The sequence below is a fragment of the Marmota monax genome, unplaced genomic scaffold (assembly GCF_021218885.2).
Source record: "Marmota monax isolate L192 unplaced genomic scaffold, Marmota_monax_Labrador192_F-V1.1 WCK01_AAM20220418_F8-fsc00181, whole genome shotgun sequence".
In the NCBI taxonomy this organism is placed as follows: Eukaryota; Metazoa; Chordata; class Mammalia; order Rodentia; family Sciuridae; genus Marmota; species Marmota monax.
Genome location: NW_026694276.1, coordinates 2411598 through 2431057, shown reverse-complemented (window position 1 = coordinate 2431057; position 19460 = coordinate 2411598). Strand labels below are relative to the sequence as shown.

At 40.0% G+C, this 19460-nt stretch overlaps 1 protein-coding gene across 1 annotated transcript in view; it reads left to right on the top strand.

Moving 5' to 3' along the window:
• The first annotated feature begins 12495 nt into the window (after positions 1-12495).
• The window catches only part of Fndc7 (fibronectin type III domain containing 7), a 32372-nt gene continuing 25407 nt past the window's right edge, over positions 12496-19460 (top strand). Inside the window, exons 1-3 of the mRNA XM_046467110.1 lie at positions 12496-12558; positions 13056-13074; positions 18692-18946. Of these exons, the coding sequence (XP_046323066.1) occupies positions 12496-12558; positions 13056-13074; positions 18692-18946 (337 nt within the window). The remainder of the gene's footprint in view (positions 12559-13055; positions 13075-18691; positions 18947-19460) is intronic.

Genomic DNA, 19460 nt, shown 5'->3' with positions numbered 1-19460 from the left:
TCCTGGGTGTTGGCTTTTCCCCCATTTGTTAACATTTTTTAAAGGTATTTTTGTTGTGGAAATTGATAAAATGTCAATAGAGTTACACTTTGTGCAGAGAGAGATCTTAGTGCCCAGACAACAAGTGGATTTTAAAGAAACTCAGGGACATGTGATAGTTATCCTCATAGTAACGGCAGTTCCCTTTCAGTGGATGTTATGTGTCACTGGGATGATCTTTTGATTGATTAATTTGTTCCACATAAAGTGTTTATTGAAATAATTTCATTTGGATTTTAAGTATCACTTTAAAATATGAACTTAAAGGACATTTTTATAAGACAGCCCATCTACTTCTTTTTAGAACAGAAAATAGAGGCCCAAAGTGATAGGCTTCATCAGTGCCAGGACTAAGAGTATTCCTGACAAGTCTAGTGATCTTTCTGTACACATACCAACATTTTTTATAACCCACTGGTTATATTGGCTAACTGAAGGGTGCTCAGAGCCACCTTGTGATAGTGTTAAGTTGAACGAACAAGTCCGCTTGGAAGAGCCTTCCCTAGCCAGGCATGGTAGTGTTCATATACTTTGGAAGCAGAGGTCGGAGGATCTCGAGTTCAAGGCCGGTGTTGGCAATTATAGGGAAACCCTATCAAAAATGACTGGGGATGTAACTTCGAGAGCACCAATGGGTTCAGTCCCCAGTATTGTGAAACAGAAAAGATGTTCCATATGTGGGTTTGTGCCTAATTTAAGAAAACTAAATGAAGGAATTAGCTATAAAAATCCTGTTTGGGGTCGGGGGTTGGTACTGGAGACTGAACCCAGAGGCATTCTACCTCTGGATCTACATCCCCAGTCAGTTTTGGAGACAAAGAGTTTCACCAAGTTGTGATCCTCCTGAGTAGCTGGGAATATAGGTGTGTGCCACCACTTCCAGCTTTCCCCTTTCCCCCAAGAGTATCAAACATACTAGTATAGATAATCTAGAAATTAGAAAAACCTACTTTTGAGTAATGAAAGCCATTAGGGTTACCTTAAATTGAAAGTTGGTTTTCTAGTATACCTAAATTCCAGTGCTATTCCTTTGGATATAATTTCACTTGAAGTGTTCAGTGGTATATTTTAAGTAAGTAAAACGTGAAAAGTATTTCAAATGAAGATGAAAGTACTACCATAACCTGCATTTTTATTTTGATTTTTAATGTAATTTTGCTTTTGAGGAACATTTTGGTACGTGTAAGATCATCTAAGTACTATTAATGCCAAGCATATGCGTGTTTTGTTTGGAGAGTGGCTTCCTAAGACTGTGAGAGATCTCCATCATTTCTTGCAACATGAGATCAAGTTTGAAAAGATTTTAAAGCTTAGTATAACTAGAAGCCTCCATCCAGTTTTTGTATACACCTGAAATGATTTTACCTTTCCATGTATTAATCTTGGCATCTGTTTTTTAGTGTTCCATTTGCAATTAAGCCCTATACATGGGTTAGAATATTATCAATCAAAATTTTAATATAAAGTGTCCATTTTAATGCCATTTAATTTATAACCATTTGAGTCTGGTTTAGTTTTAGTTTGTTGTAAGGCAATGATTGTGTGTGTGTGTGGGGGGGGGGTTGGGATCAAACTCAGGACCTTGCTGGGCCAGTACTTTCCAACTGAGCTGTATCTCAGCTCCAATTACAGGACCTCTTAATTGGAGCTGATTTTATGGGGAAGGAAATGCTTCCTGAAAGTCTCTGCAATTTCTCCTCCTGGTATTCCATCTTTAAAAATTCCACAGAGCTTTGCAAATACTTCCAAAATGACATTTTTCACTTTAGGATCATTGTCTATCAACATTTGTTATAGTTGGGAACATGACAGCATGAATATAATCAACTGAAAATATTAGCATTGTAGCTAACTTAAAATCCATTTCATTCCTCGGCATCTAGTCACATTGTGGGTCTGGGGTTGTTACTAGGGATTGAATTCGCGTGTCTCACAGTTAAGGCAAATTCTCTTCTATTGAACCACATACCCAGCTTTTTATTTTCTGGGATGGTCTTCCTAAATTGCCCAGACTAGCCTTGAATTTGTAATGCTCCTGCCTCAGCTTCATAAGTACTGAGAATATAGCCATGCACCACCACTCCTAGCAAGAGAAAATCTCCATTAAGTAATATTTACTGTTAAGTAATAATTAAGTTCACAGGTAAAATGTATTTAGATGTATAGGGGAGTGCTATTTCAGCCTATTGCAAAAGTGAGTTGAAAGCATTTTATGTGTCTTAGAAGCTGTGAGATTTTGTCACAAGGATTGAGACACACACATATATACATACATGTATGTATATATTGTAAGGTAATCCTCACATAAACTTCCCTGATCCATAGTTGCCTTTAAATTGTACCAATCTTCAAGTTGATTTTCCATGGTTTGTGTTCTGGCCATCTCCCCCCCCCCGCCCCGACCCCCAACTCTTTCTTTTTAAGTACTGACAATTGAACCCAGGGGTACTTCACCACTGAGCTATATCACCAGCCCTTTATTTTTTGAGACTGTCTTGCTAAGTTGCTTAGGGCCTTGCTAAATTGCTGAGGCTGGCTTTGAACTTGCAATAGCTCTTTCTGCCTCAGTTTCCTGAGCCACTGGGATTACAGGCATTTGCAACTGCATTTAACCTGGCTGACCATATGAGTGCCACCTCATTAGGCTGGATGGTGACCTCTGATTTAGTCGAATAAAGGGATCAACCAAAAAAGTTTGCTGAGAATTATATAAGAGAATTAGTCTGTTCCCTCCAGTTTTTTTTAATTCAACATTTATTATTTATTTTTAAATATTTACTTTTTAGTTTTTTTTTTAAGGTGGATACAATATTTTATTTTTATGTGGTGCTGAGGAGTGAACCCAGTGCCTCACGCATGCCAGGCAAGCATGCTACCACTTGAGCCACATCCCTAACCCCTATGTATTTATTGAGATGCCAAGGATCAAACCCAGTAGCTCACCTATGCTAGGGAAGCGCTTTATCATTGAGCTTCATTCTAAAGCCGAATTATTTATTTCTTGGGTCATTGGAATTAGTCATTTCTACCCCCCACTCCCCCCACACACACAAATGGCATCAGCCCTGACCCCTAATATCTGAAATATAACTAAATGAAAACAATGTTTCAAGTCACCAGTATCCTGAATTTTCAACTACCAATAGAAGATATTTCTGAAGTGCTTGACTTATCCAATCAGTCCAGATAATACTGGTTTGGTGAACTTATTTTTTTCTGAAGTATTCCATATCTGATCCAAGTCCTGGGAATGGAGTTATGCTACAGCTTATTCAGGAACAGTCAGTTATTGGTTTGTGCACAAGTGTTATACTGTTGTATTTTTTATTTTCCTCAGTACTAGGGATTGAACCAACGGCCTCACATACTAAGCAAGCACTCTACCACTGAACTATCAATTTTTATTGGCTTCACCCAAAAAATTTATATCTACTCTTCATGACCCTGCTTTGTGATTCTGGGGCTGAGCCTTTTAAATATTTCTCCTTTGCTAGCTGGCATAATGTTAGGCTTGTTGGCAGAGGATGCTTGAGGGATGCTGCAAAAGGAAGGAGCTCTGGTTCCATGGTTTTATTGCATCTGCATTGTGTAGCGACCAGTATGTCATCCAGTGGTACTCATCCAACAAATTTCAGTGGCATTTCATTGAAGGAAGCAAGGGGAGTTCCTAGCAAATCTACAGGCTGTCCTGCTGGTGCTCCAGTGAATCTAAAGCAGCATTCCAATGAGAAGTGTCGTGTCTAGTTTTATTGACATTCCTGTATCTCCAGTCCCAGCCTTCAGTATCTCAGCAAATGGAAGGCCACAGCTGCACTCTCTCCAGAATTTTCTTTACTCTTAGTAATAAATCTGTTACTGATTAAGAATTCATTATGTCAAATGTCCCTTGTTGGAATTACTGTATTTTCTGAATACTGATCGAACCCTAAAATATATTATTAAGATGATTGGTATTAAGATGATACCAATAATATGAGTACCACCTCATGAGGTTGGATGGTGACCCCTGATTTAGTCTAATATAAAGGGATCAACCAAGAAAGTTTGCTGAGAATTATATAAGAGAATCAGTCTGTTCCCTCCAGTTTTTTTAAATTGATTAATTAGTTAATTAATTTAATGAGGTGCCAAGGATCGAACCCAGTAGCTCACCTTTGCTAGGGAAGCACTCTATCACTGAACTATAATCCAAGCCCTCCCCTTCTGTTTTGACTAAGAATAAGTAAGAATTGACTGGTCCTTAGAAGCCCAAACCAGACTTGCATAGTTGTGGTTTAAGGATGGCCATGTGAAAGAGATACCATGATGCTTAAGTCACTGTACTTGAAGCTGCCTGGCTTCCTGATGGTTTTCTAGTTTAGTCTAGTTTTGTTTTGTTTTCCAGTCTGGTTAAGTGAAAATTCTTACAATTTCTTTATTTTCCTTAAGATGACCTGAGTTTCTCTTCCTTGGAACTAGGAGCCAAACTCTAATTTCTCTATTATAATCATCAGGAATACCTGATCAGTGAGATTCTTCCTGATATTTTCCTGAGACTGAAGGGGCTTTTTGTTGTTGATTGTTTGTTATTGTTTGTTTTTAATTTTCAGACAGGATCTGACAAGGTTGGTCTCCCACTTGTGACCCTCCTGCTTCAGCCGTCCAAGTCACTGTAATTACAGGCATGAACCATGTGACTCTGAGATTGAAATTTTATCTATCTTCAGCACCAGTATCATCCACTTGATTTGACTTAACAAGTCAAAAACAACTTTAGCTGCAATTCCTTTTCCTTGGCAGAAATGATCTGCCCATGGGCAGAAGAGAGATGCAGGAGTGTGATGGAAGACAACAGTATGAATCAGGGCCACTAAAAATCATGTAGTTTTCCATTTTTTTCTTGGACAATCAATCCTACTCCACATTCCTTCTGTATTTTTTAACACACACACACACACACACACACACGCCCCCAACTACCACCATTAGTACTGGGAATCAAATTCAGGGTCTCTAGAATGCAAGGCAAGCACTCTACCACTGAGCTACACCTCCAGCCCCTCTGCATTTGGGTGTGGAGAGGTGGTTCTGGGGACTGAACCATATCCCTGGTCCTTTTCATTTTTAAATCAGGTCTTGCTGAGTTGCTGAAGCTGGCCTCAAACTTATGATTCTCCTGCCTCAGCCTCCCAAACTGGTGAGAATACAGGCATGTGCTGCTGCACCCAGCTGCCATAATTCTCAATGATTTCAATCTTTCTAATACTCAGGCCTCTCAAAGTTTTTTCTGGTGCGAGGGATTGAACCCAGGAGCACTCAACACCTGAGCCACATCCTCAGCTCTTTTTCTATTTTAAGACAGAGTCTCACTAGGTTGCTTACAGCCTCGCTAAGTTGCTGAGTCTGGCTTCAAAACTTCATGCCCCCCAAGCCGCTGGGATTACAGGTGTGTGCCACGGCAGTACCCAGCATGCCTCTGAATTTCTTGATCCTCTGTCCTCCAGTGGTATTTTTTCCTCCACCAACCCTCAGCTGCCAATTCCTATGGTATCATCACAGAATCGGCCATTTTCAATAACTGAAACTTTTCCATATTTTCCATTTTAAACATCCCATTCTCTTATCACCAACTCCTATTTTTCCTGCTTACAATATCTTGTCCAACAATTTTTGGGGTCTTTCAGTCTACTGCCCCTGCTGCTCTCCACTGCAACCCCCTCAGCCTCCACTTACAAGTCTCACTTCCTTGCTAGTTTAGTTTCCACTGTCCAATATTATAAATCACTTCCTTGTAAACATTCTCAACTCCCTCATTGCATTCTCTATCACACTTGTCTAATAATATCCCCAATCCAACTTACATATGACTCTTAGCCTACTCTGTGCTTGCACACAAATGAACATGACTAGAGAAAGGACAATCATGCAGACTGGCATCTTTTTAAATTCTTGACCATAACCTCCATGGTGACCTGTTGAAGGTGCAGCAAAGGTAGCAATGGGAGAGAATACAATGAGTCTAGGATTCTGTCTTTCAGGTTACAGTATATACTATAAGTCAATAAGCATTATGTGGTGTTGTCTCCCTCAAAAAGGGTCCTGGAACAAAGGGTGAATGTGACTGCAGAGGTGGCCCTGTTTACCATCATTCCCAATGACCCACTTAAGAGACCTGAGCTCCCACCTCTCTAACTCTGGACTCCGTGAACGGACATCTTGTATCCTAACGGAATCTTGTATCCTAAGTGTGTTTCTGGCATTTCCTTCATCTCAGCCCTATGGGTACCATGGTACATCACCCAGATATCTCTTCCAGAGTTATCCTGAACTCAGGCAAGGAGCACTGGTATTCTTTCACCCATTAACCACTGGATGTGACTGCCCCAGAGGGGTGTGATTTTGAGCAAGGACCCTCTCATCAGCCAAGGGCAAGTTAGAGAGAGACATTGGCAGTCACCAATGTTCCCTGCAGTTGGGGTGATGAGTGCTCATACTGTTCTAACCTTTCCCTTTGCCCTTCCTCTTCCCTCTACCTGTCATACTCCTTCCTAGATTTTCCAAAGGACTCCCTCCCTGCCTTCCTTAGGGCCTATGTCCTGCTTGCCAGAGAGGTCTTCCCTGCTGATGTATGTAAATTAGCGCACTCTCCCTCCATATTCTCTCCTGTCTTTCTGCTCTATTTTTCTTCATGTCTTTCTGCTCTATTTTTCTTCATGACACTTAGCAACACCTGATAAATTGTATTACTGCAGCTGCTTACTTTGGTCTTCCTCTACTAAAGTTTATGCTCCATTGAGTGTAGGACTCTGGTTTGTTTATTTATTTTTTTTTAAGAGAGAGAGAGAGAGAGAATTTTTAATATTTATTTTTTAGTTTTTTAGTTTTCGGCGGACACAACATCTTTGTATGTGGCGCTGAGGATCGAACCCGGGCCGCACGCATGCCAGGCGAGCGCGCTAACGTTTGAGCCACATCCCCAGCCCATATCTTCCATTCTTAAGAGTTTTCTCTTGCACTTCTACATTCCCTTCTTCCCACCCTTTTCCATTTCCAGGCAACCATTGATTCGCTTTCTGATTTTGAATAGTTTGCATTTTCTAGAAATGTATATAAGTATATCAAGCCATCTGTATTCTTTTTTTGTTTGGCTTCTTTCATTCAGTATAATAGTGCTTTATTTTATTTTATTTATTTTTTTTTTGTACTGTGATTGAGCTCAGGGATGCTTTTTCACTGAGCTACATCCATAGCCCTTTTTATTTATTTATTTATTTGGGGGGATTGAACTCAGGGGCACTCGGCTACTGAGCCACATCCCCAGCCCTATTTTGTATTTTACGTAGAGATGGTCTCACTGAGTTGCTTAGTGCCTTGCTTTTGCTGAGGCTGGCTTTGAACTCAGCAATCCTCCTGCCTTCGCCTCCCAAGCCACTGGGATTACAGGCATGCACACCATGCCCCATAATTTTTTAAGACAAGATCTCTCTAAGTTGCTTAGGGCTTTTCTAAATTGATGGGCTGGCCTCAAATTTAGAACCTCCTGCCTTGGCCTCCTAAATCGCTGGGATTACAGGTGTTCACCACCACAGCTTAGTTCATACCTCCTCCTCCTCTTTCTTCTCCTCCTCCTCCTCCTCCTCCTCCTTCTTCTTCTTTTTTTTTTTTTTTGACAAATATTCCATTTGTTGATCATTTATCTTGATTGTCAAACATTTGGTTTGGTTTTGGTTTGCTTGTAGTTTGGGATTGTTAAAAATAATACTGCTGTGAATATACATGGTTTTCCATTTTGTTTTGTTTTTGCCGATTGAATCTAGGGCCTCAGGCATGCTAGGCAAGTGCTATACCACTTAGCTACACTTCAGCCCTTTTTGTGTTTTTTTTTTTTGAGTCAGGATCTCACCTCTTTGTTCAGGCTAGCCTTGAACTTGTGATCCTCCTGCTTTAGCCTCCTGAGTCACTGGCTTTACATGTGTGCACCACACCTGGCTCAATTTATCAATTTTTAAAGTGAATCAATGCTTTCAGTGTTGTATTTAGGAAATCACTGCTTAACCTGAAGTCACAAAGATTTTCTTCTATTTTTTCTTCTACATTTCATAGTTTTTAGCATTATATTTAGGTTTATGATACACTTTGATTAATTTTTTTTTTTTTGAGACAGGGTTTTCCCTATATTCAGGCTGGTCTCAACTTGTGGGCTCAAATGATCCTGCTCCAGCTGGTACCACAGCATACACCACTACGCCCAACAGTTAATTTTATTTATTTATTTATTAATATTTATTTATTTATTTTAGTTTTTGTCGGACACAACATCCCTGTTTGTATGTGGTGCTGAGGATCGAACCCGAGTGGTACACATGCCAGGCGAGTGCGCCACCACTTGAGTCACATCCCCGCCCATGAGTTAATTTTGTAATATGGGGTGATGTATGGATCAAAATCCATGTTTTGTTTTGTTTTTGTTTTTGTTTCTGGTGATTGAACTCAAGTACTTGAGAATGAAACACCACTATGAGTCAGCCTCCTTATATCAGAGAAAATATTCGGCATTTGTTTTTTTGGGATTGGTTAACTTCACATAGCATTATCTTCTCTAACGCCATCCATTTACCTGCAAATGCTATGATTTTATTCTCTTCTAATGCTGAGTAGAATTCCATTGTGTATATGTGCCACATTTTTTTTATCCATTCATCCACTGAAGGGCATTTAGGTTGGCTCCACAGTTTAGCTATTGTGAATTGTGCTGCTATAAACATTGATGAGGGGGAATATGGTAGGAATAGATAAATTCTAGATAGGGAAGAGGGGTGGGAGGGAAAGGGAGGGGGCAGGAGATTAGCAAAGGTGGTGGAATGTGATGGACATCATTATCCAAAATACATGTATGAAGAATCGAATTGGGTGTCAACATACTTTATATATAAACAGAGATATGAAAAATTGTGGTATATATGTGTAATAAGAATTGTAATGCAAAAAAATAAAGTACATGTATTTGGCATGAACATCCTCTATATACAAAGATATGAGAAATTGTACTCTATATGTGTAATAAGAATTGTAATGCATTCCGCTGTCATGTATTTAAAAAAATAAAATCAATAAAACTAAAAAAAAAATGGTTGTCCAATTTTTCCAGCACCATTTGTTGAAAAAGTGTATATTTCTCCTTTCATTTATGAAGAAAACCAAAATAAACCCTCTAGTTTCACTTGCTCTTTTTTGGGGGGTGGGGGTGGGTGTGGGGGTGGTATTGGGGATTGAATCTAGGGACACTTTACCACTGAGCTACATCCCCACCCCTTTTAAGATTGGGTTTCACTAAGTTGCTTAGGGCCTTGCTAAGTTGCTGAGGTTGGCCTCAAATTTGCAATCCTCCTGCCTCAGCCTCCTGATCCGCTGTGATTACAGGCATTTGCCACTGTGCCCAGCTTCACTTGTTTTTAATTGACTTAAAAATCAGTAATTTTGGAGGTCACATAGCTGGCAATACATTATTAGTCTCCCACTAACTCTGCTGTAGATAACCCTTCTGACGTGGGTATTATGGTAATAACAGTTGCCTAGGTTACTCTCCAGGGACATGAGAATTCTTTTACTGAAAACATGGATCCTTCACTTGGGCCTACAGATATCCCATGTGCGACTGACATGAGGTGGAAAGGCTTGGCATCTCAGTCTTCATATGGAGTCTATCTCCTTTGTTTCTTAAACTTTTGGATCAGATTCTACTCAGTTCTGCCTGTGGACCTGTTGAACATATGAAAAATGTTTTGTCCAAAATTATAACACAGGGTTAACTTGACCTCAGCTTGTCTAGCTCCTCTCAACTACCATAAGCAAAACCACCAGACCGTGAAAGGAGTAAGAAAATGTGGCGCTCCAGTTCCTAGAAGGTCACCATCCTAACTGAGAAGACGAGAATATTTCTTCCTTTTATTAGTCCGTCCCTCTGATTAGTCCGACCCTATATCTATCTGTAACTCCCTCAGTCCCCTGAAGTCAGGAAAATGATTTATGAACAAAGTTCCCTCTCTCCATTCTTAGGTTACTGAATAAAGACTTTCTCCCAAACACTCATCCCTTAGACATTGTTTTTTTCCGTGGGATGAATGAACCTCCAAACCTGAGTTCTGCAACATTTTTGGAATGACTTTGCACCTCTGTTGAAAGTCAGTGTATGGGTCTATTATTGGATTCTCTGTTCCACTGACCAATTTGTCTATCTTAATGCCAATACCATCTTGTCTTAATTACTGGAGCTTTATAATACATCTTGAGGTTAAAGAGGATAAATCCAGTCCCTTTCAACCTATCTTTGTTAGAAGCAGAGATCAGACAGATTACTTTTTGGTTTGTTAGGCATGTGTGGTGCTGAGGATTGAACTCAGGGCTTGTATGTGCTAGGTGAACAAAAGCACTGAGCAACTCTCCCAGTGACGATGAATTTTAATCCCAGCCCAACAATTTAATACTTGTGTGACAGGAAACTCAGTTAATGATGCTTATTATTTATTCATGCACTTGTCTTTTGCTAGAATTAAAAATTACAGTACTTAGATTTAATGCTAATTATTATTAAAAACCCAAATTGAGCTGGTGTTGTAGCTCAGTGGTAGAGTGCTTGCCTGGCACGTGTGAGGCACTGGGTTTGATCCTCAGCACCATATAAAAATAAATAAAATAAAGGTATTGTGTCCATCTACAACTGGAAAGTATTTTTTTAAAAAATTTAACTGGGAAGATGGCTTTGGAAATAAAAGGTACTAGGATGGCAGGATGGCACTGGAGATGGGAAAATTTAATATGCTCAGCCGAGTCCTTTCACTATCTTTTCCAGGACATGCTCCTGCCCTTTCATCTTCTTATTTTATTATTATTATTAAAAAAATTTTGAGACAGGATCTCACTAAGTTGCTGACTTTGAACTTGAGATCCTTCTGTTTCATATTCCTGAGATTACAGGCATGGGTAACCACACCCAGCTATTATTTTATTTTATATTTATTTATTTATATTGATTTTTTAAAAATACACAACAGCAGAATGCATTACAATTCTTATTACACATATATACCACAATTTTTCATATCTCTGTTTGTATATAAAGTAGGTTGACACCCAATCCGTGTCTTCATACATGTACTTTGGATAATGGTGTCCATCACATTCCACCATCCTTGCTAATCCCCTGCCCCCTCCCACCCCTCTGCTCTATCTAGAATTCCTCTATTCCTCCCATGCTCCCCCTCCTTACCCCACTAGAGTCAGCCTCCTTATATCAGAGAAAACATTTGGCATTTGATTTTGGGGATTGGCTAACTTCACTTACTATTATCTTCTCCAATGCCATCCATTTACCTGCAAATGCCATGATTTTATTCTTTTTTATTGCTGAGTAAAATTCCATTGTGTATATATACCCCATTTTTTCTTAATCCATTAATCCACTGAAGGGCATCTAGTTCGACTCCACAGTTTAGCTATTGTGAATTGTGCTGCTGTAAACATTGATGTGGGTGTGTCCCTGTAGTATGCTGTTTTTAAGTCCTTTGGGTATAGTCCAAGAAGAGGAATAGCTGGGTCAAATGGTGGTTCCATTCCCAGATTTCCAAGGAAATTCTATGCTGCTTTCCATATTGGCTGGACCAATTTGCAGTCCCACCAGCAATGTATGAGTGTTCCTTTTCCCCCACATCCTCACCAACACTTATTGTTGTTTGTCTTCATATTTATTTATTTATTATTTATTTATTTTGGTGGTACTAGAGCTTGAACCCAGGGGTGCTATATCTACTGAGCTAGATCCCCGTCCCTTTTTATTTATTTATTTATTTTTAATTTTTGAGACACTGTCCCACTCAATTTTCCCAGGTTGCCTTGAATTTGTGTCAGCATGGTGGCACACACCTATAATCCCAGCTACTCAGGAGTCTGAGGCAGGAAGATCACAAATTTCAGGCCACCCTGGGCAATTTTGCGAGACCTACAAAATAAAAAGACAAAAAAAAAAAAAAGTAAAAGGTCTGGAGGTGTAGTTTAGTGGTAGAGTACCCATGGCTGAGTTCAATCCCCAGTTTAAAATAAAAATAAAATGATCATTCCACCATATCAGTAATTTTCTGTACAATTTGTAAACTTTTACTTAGAAAAAAAAAATTTTTTGAAGAAAAAGGACAGCATTCTACATATTACCTTGAAACTAAGGTTACAAAAGCTATTCGGTCTGCTTGGTGTGGCTTTTTCCAACACTCTTTTTTCAGTCTTTGCAATACTTGTCCCTGCCAGTCTCCAACTGTCCCTGGTTACAGGTGAGTGCCACACTGAAGGGGAGGGGCAGCTTCCCAGGGTCTATTCCCAGCATCACAGCCCCACATCGGAGTGCCTTACTGTGGTGCTGCCCTCCTGGGGGCCAAAAAGGACCCTGATTACTGTGTTTTGTGTCATGTGAGTGCTATGCCCAACAGGATGGCTGGTGGATGGAAGAAATGTTTGTTTTTGATTGGATTCAGTCTCATCTGTCTTAAACCGGTGAGTTCACCTTCCGACTACCTGCAGCTATTCAGAGAAAACAGAAACACATTCATTATCTTTCTCTTTCTTTGAAGGGCCAGGGATTGGGGGAGACAGAAATTGAAACATTTAAGGATCATTCCAAGATTGTATATGTTTGTATATTGGAAACTTAATGTGATACATTGGAGAAAATAAACAAGATTATCATTTTATTTTAAGAACAAAGATTTTTGAAAAATCTGTCATTGACTTCTGACTCAGTTCAATAGGCAGATTCAATGGAAAAAATGAAATAGTAATTCGATATGCTCCCAGCCTCGAAATTCTACTCAGGATTGCTTTGTGGTAGGTTTGAGCGCTGGGAAGAGTTGTGCAGATAAATACTTATGTGGACTGAAAAATGCTCACGTGATGTATAGAAATATGATTAATTTATTTCTGATTTATGTTTTTCATTTCCCAAAATGATGTTTTTTCTTCATGGTTCTAATTTTCTAAAATTTCCTTTTCAGGTTGTTTCAGCCAAAACAGGTAAAATTTTCTGACATGCAAATTTCCCTCCTCATGTTTGATTTTTATTGTCATTATTGATTCGTGGGCTACCGTGAAGTATAAAGGTTATGCTGACAAAAGAATCCAACGTTTTCTGAACATTACATTGGGTGAAAACTATCTCTCAGGTGCTGGGGAGACAATAACTGGTAAGACAAATAAATGGATCAAACTTAAAAGACAAGACCTTATAAGGTATTCTTTTTTGAGTACTGTACTGTGTACAGGCATGTAGCAAAATGCATTTTCTCATAAACAGCCATGAGCAAAATATTACAGTGATCATCATTCTAGCCAAAGAAATAAAAATCTACAATAGAGAAGATCTAATTTATGTACGTTTCTTATTTGTCTTCTGGGAAATTAGAAAAGAAAATTAGAAATGTTGTACTTGATTAAAATTTCAAGATCCCCTACTTTAATCAAAAGGAACTTTATACTTCTAAAATTGCATGTTTAAACATAGACAATGGTAACTCAAAGCTGAAAAAGGGATTTCTTTTGAAAAGATTACATCAAGCTGGTGTGATGGGCCTGCGCCTGAAATCCCAGTGACTTGAGAGTCTGAGGTAGGAGCAAGTTTGAGGCCAGTCTGGGCAACTTGGTGAGACCCTGTCTCAAAAAAATAAAATAAAATAAAAATATTTAATCACCATTTTTCTTAATATTTATTTTTTAGTTTTCGGCGGACACAACATCTTTGTATGTGGTGCTGAGGATCGAACTCGGGCCACACGCATGCCAGGCGAGCGCGCTACCGCTTGAGCCACATCCCCAGCCCAAATAAAAAGATTTAATCACCATTTTTCTTGAATAATTGACGGCAAAAATAATTTCTCTAAAAGCATATCTTGGCTTATCCATTCCAGAAATCTAAGTCCCCAGGGTGGAAACTTACGTTTAGTAAGAGTTAGCTTATCTGTAGGAACAATATAACATCAACTATATGAGCAGTAAATTCTCATAGTGAGGTCCTTAACAACTTAGCAAGACCCTGTCTCAAAATGAAAAATAAAAAGGGATGATGGGCTGGGGTTGTGGCTCCAGAGGCAGAGCACTTGCCTAGCATGAGTGAGGCACTGAGTTCGATCCTCAGTACCACATAAAGAAAAATAAAGACATTGTGTCCACCTATAACTAAAAAATAAATATTAAAAAAAGGGATGAGAGTGTAGCTCAGCAGTAGAGCTACACTCTACTGGGTTCTACCCTGGGTTCACTCCCAGTACCGTTTAAAAAAATTATTATGGCCTGATTTATTATTTCTTACTCACCTTATACTTGAGAAGCATTTAAGATTGATCAGGAAGCCATGGGAAAGACCGGCCACATTCAAAATGATTTTTAAATTTTTTCTACTTATTTCTTTATTTTGTTTGTGATGAGATCTCACAGTATTGTCCAGGCTGGCCTTGAGTTCCTGGTCTCAAGTTATCCCCCTGACTCAGCCTCCTAGGTAACTGGGACTATAGGCATGTGCCACTGGGCTTAGCTTATACGCGAATTTTTTTTTTTTTTTTAAGAAAAACTGGTCTTGTGGATAACAAAATCTAGCTTTGCTGTCTCTTACAAGGTCCCAGCACACCTAGGACATACTGAGTCGTAAGAAATGGCTCACTTTTAGTCATCAAGTATCCACCCTATTCAAGAGAAACAGCGACTCAGACTAAGATACTCATGGTGCTGTTAATCGATCGATTCTGGCTTTTCAATAGATGGGATATGTTTGATTTGTACTGTACAAAAGGCTTCATCTTGGGTATGTGTGTTCTGATTTCATTTGGGTTCTAGGATCAGCTATTTATTTATGTGTGTCTGGGGCCTCTGGGCTAATTTAGATTTCTGAGTTGGTAGAATGAACAGATGATGAGAATCAAAGGGTTTCATTTCTGACTGATCAGAGTGGTTAGATGCACATCTAGGGAACAGAGTTTTCTCTTTCATCCATCCAGTAAAGTAGGCTAAACATAAAAGCAAGAAAGAGCGAGGATTGTTGCTACTTTATAGAGCCCAACAGCTGTCACTCAAGCTCCTCAGCCACCCCACTTAGAATGTGGAAAGGGTTGAAGGGTGGAACTCTCATAATTTCTATCAGCAGTCTTTAATAATAATAAGAATATGAACCTTTTCTCAATCACATGGAAAGTACTCTTAAAAAGGCAGCTTCAATACCAGCTCCCTGCTGGGCTGGAGGTGTGACTCAGGAGTCGAGTCCTTACCTAGCATGTGTCAGGCCCTGGGTTCCATCATGAACTCTAGAAATCTAAAATCCAGGCTGGAAATTTATGTTTAGTGGGATTTAACTTATCTGGAGAACAATATTTATCAACTATATCAGCAATGAGCTCTCAGAGTGACTCAACATAAACTAGAACAGTGCTTACTATTTTTATTACGCCATAGAAAAGGAAGTAGAATTAAGACAGTTGTAAAATTTGATATGAGACTAGAGCTAAGCCATAAAATTTTACAAAGTCCATGCATATAGGTTTTAAAAAAGTATTACCTCCTGATATTATAATTATATAAGCCATGAACTCTGGGACTACAGGCATGTGCCACTTTTCTCAGCTTATAAATGATTTTTTAAAATATCTGTTCTTTGGGTAACAAAGTCTAGCCCTGTTGTCTCTTATAGAAAAAAAAGAAAGAAAGAAAAGACTAGATCTATACAACTGGAATGCCCCCCCAGAGACCCCATCCCTTCTGCCAAACAAATGTCCCCAGAGGCTGGACCCATCTCACCAGGACTTGCCACACCAGGACTGGGCACTCAGACTCATTCCCTCCACAGCTGGTGTTCTCTCCACTTGCTCCTTGCGTCAGGCGAACCAGCCACTGAGATACTTGAGTTCTCCCACTCAGATTGTTTAAAAAATTTTTTTTAATTGTAGATGGCACAATGCCATTTTTTTTTAATATGATGCTGAGGGTCAAACCCAGTGCCTCACATGTGGTAGGCAAGAGCTCCACCACTGAGCCACAACCTCACCCCCAGGTTCAGAGTTGTTTTTTTTGTTGTTGTTGTTGTTTTTTGGGGGGGGATTCAGAAGTTTTGATCTGCTCTCATGGATAGTGCTGCTCAGAGTCTGTTGAGCACCAACTGTAAAACAGGCAACCAATGTCCAGCCTTTGCTTGTCCCAGACTACCTAGAATCTCAGTGTCTATGGCACCCTCACTGTGTGTCAGTGTCATGGTCTGGCTTTTCCAAATGCATCACAACATCCCTAATCTTTTTATTATTATTATTATTTATTTATTTATTTTGAGACAAAATCTCCCTAAATTGCTGAGGGTCTTTCTCTGTTGCAGAGGCTGACCTCATACTTGTGATCCTCCTGCCTCAACCTCCTAAATCACTTGGATTACAGGTGTGCGCAACCGCACCCAGTTCTTAATTTAACAGGGCGAGTTGTGTAGAGTCCTCAGATCCCACAGTAGTCTCTGACATGCTAGCCTTTTATATCCACTCTATGAATTCACTGTCAGGCCTCCTATGTCTGTGGCTGGTTTGATCATCATTTTCCCAGGAAATTGAGTCCATTCCAATGGGAGGACTGGCTGCCATAAGAGAGAAGATAAACTGTGGGGACAGGGGCAACAAGAATTGAGAGACACCAGAAAATCAGAGAAAAGGAGGCATAGACCACAGGAAAAATGACTGGAGGAGGAGAAGTGGGATGTGTGGGGGATTGAGTGAAAGGAGGACCCCCTAATGGGGCTTCTTACTTTTCAGGATTGGGAGGGGACAGAGGTCCTTCCTACAGAATCAGCTTCTACTGGCAAATGGCTATGAGGTCTCCATCTTCTGCCAGCATATTTAACTGTCATGATTTTCTTTCAATGGCAGAAGAGACAGCCCTGGGTGATGTCCCAGGAATGTCTGGCTAGTGCACAGTGGAGACTTTGTTCGTTTTCAACATGGTTATTTCTGAGGTGCTGCCAAAACCGACTCTGGGTCATTGGTAAAGAAAGAAAGGTTGTCTGTATCACGCACATAGAGATTTGGCTGGAGGGAAAGGGGAAGAGTTGATACCGGCTATCACTTGTCTGTATTTATTCTTTCTCCTTGCCCTTTAGTTTTGCTTGTTTATTTTGCCATTTGGTTTTGAATTTGACATATTGTGACGTTGTATATCAAATGGAGTATATTAAACATAAAAAGCCAAGAGTCGGCTTCAAAGGGAAAGCCCAGCTATGGCCAGGTATAATGGCATACACCTGTAATCCCAGCAATAGGTGAGGCTGAGGCAAGTTAGAGTCTAGCCTGGACCACTTAGTGAGACTGTCTCAAAAAGAAAAAGGAGGAGGAGGAGGAAGAAGAGGAGGAGGAGGAGAAAGAGGAGGAAGGGGGACTGGGCACTCTGTGGTAGAGTGGCCCTGGGTTCAACCCTCAATACTACAATTAACTAGTTAATTAAAATCCAGTTAATGTTCTTATTTATGACTTTATTTCCACTTGGATCTCCTATATCCCAAACGTTTTTGCGTCTGTGGATTTGGTAAAGGGGTAAGTATGGTTACTGTTCTATGTCTCCTATCCCATACCCAAAATATAGGAATGCCTTGTGTAAGCTCAGGATGCAAACATTTACATCCCATGGCAAACCATGGCCAGGCCCACAGAAGAAGGGGCCACAGCATCACATTTTTATGCTGAGACAGATTTTTTTTAATTAATTAATTAATTAATTAATTTTATGGTGCTGAAGATTGAACCCAGTGCCTCACACATGCTAGGCAAGAACTGTACCATGGAACCACTACCCCAGCCCAAGACAAATGTTTTCATAGAGAAAAGGAGAATAAAGTTTTCTATTTTACGTAAAAGAATCTGGAAATGGTTATACTCCTGTGTTAGGAACATACTATGAAGTAACCATAACAAAGGACTCAATACTCCCTCTTTCCTCCGTGAGAATGAATGCCAGTGGGGACATGGGCAGAGTGCATAAGTGACACGACAGCCACCAGAGAGCTGGAGACGGAGGTGGTTCCAGCTGGAAGCAGTGGAGCCAGTTTCAGGACTGGGAGGGAACATCAATGGTCAAGCATCCTGGGAAAGTCTCCTTTCAGAGCTCTACCCACAATCACTTCCCATGCTTATTTAACTTATTTAAAAGGGCAAGTGGTACATGTCTGTAATCCCAGTGACTCTGGAGGCTGAAGCCGGAGGAATGCAAATTTGAGGCCAGCCTTATCAATTTAGCTAGGCCCTAAGCAATGTAGAGAGAGATATGTCTCAAAATAAAAAAATAAATAAATAAATAAAAAGGATTGGGGTTGTAGCTCAGTGGTGAAGTGCTCCCAGGTTCAATCCTCAGTACAAAAAATGAAATAAAAAATAAGTACAACTGGGGGTGGGGGTGGGGGGACTCTGAAATTTCGTCCCTGAGTGAGAGGTTTGAGCTTCTGCTCTCTTCTGGCGAACAACCGTAGCTTTCTTTCTCTCTGTCTTATCATGATCTGGAAAATGAGAGCAAAGCTTATGTATAAAGGATGGCATAAGAATGATTTAGTTTGAAGAGGAAAATGATGAAAGAAGTGACCCTTCCAGATATCCTGGCTAATGTACAACTTAAAAATCTCTTTCAGCTCCCCAAATACCCACTATTGATCAAGCATATTCAAAAATCAGCAACAGTATCACTGTGGAATGGGCTACAGTGCCAGGGGCCACCAGTTACCTGCTCACAGCTGAAGATGGGGACACAGTCATTGAAACCATGGTGGCCAATTCCCCAGGCACTGTAACAGGCCTGAAGGCTGCGACCTTGTACCAAATCACCATCAGATCCATCAGTGCTGCTGGCAGAAGCCAGGCATCACCTCCAAAGCAGGCAAAGACAGGTAGCTGATGCTCATCCTCTGTGACCTGTGACCTGGATCAATTATAATGATGCTGCAAATGCACAAGGCAGTTTGGTGTCACATGGGTGCCACAATTCAGGGCCCAGAAGTGAAAATCACCAAATGATATTTTCTGGCAACTCAGGTGTCTGTGGAGGAGGTGGTATTTAAATGCCTCATGTTTTTGCTTTGAACATAAAGCCCTTCTGGACATCTTTAAATGTATCCCTGCTTTTACATATCTGAAAAGAAGTTCTATTTTTAACTGTACTGAATAAAGGATACATACAAGGCAAAGAGAGATCAGTAGAGGAAAGGGATTGGGGGACTGGAGGAGGGAAAGGTGGGTGGAAGTGCCAGGAAGTGATTGTCCAGTTTATATTGTTTTGTAGTATGCATGAATGAAAATGTAACAAGTTCCATCATTACTGTACATCAATTAAATTTGCGCAACTATAATGCACCAATTTAAAAAAAAAAGAATACGTAGAAGGGTTTTTCCACATTTTAACCA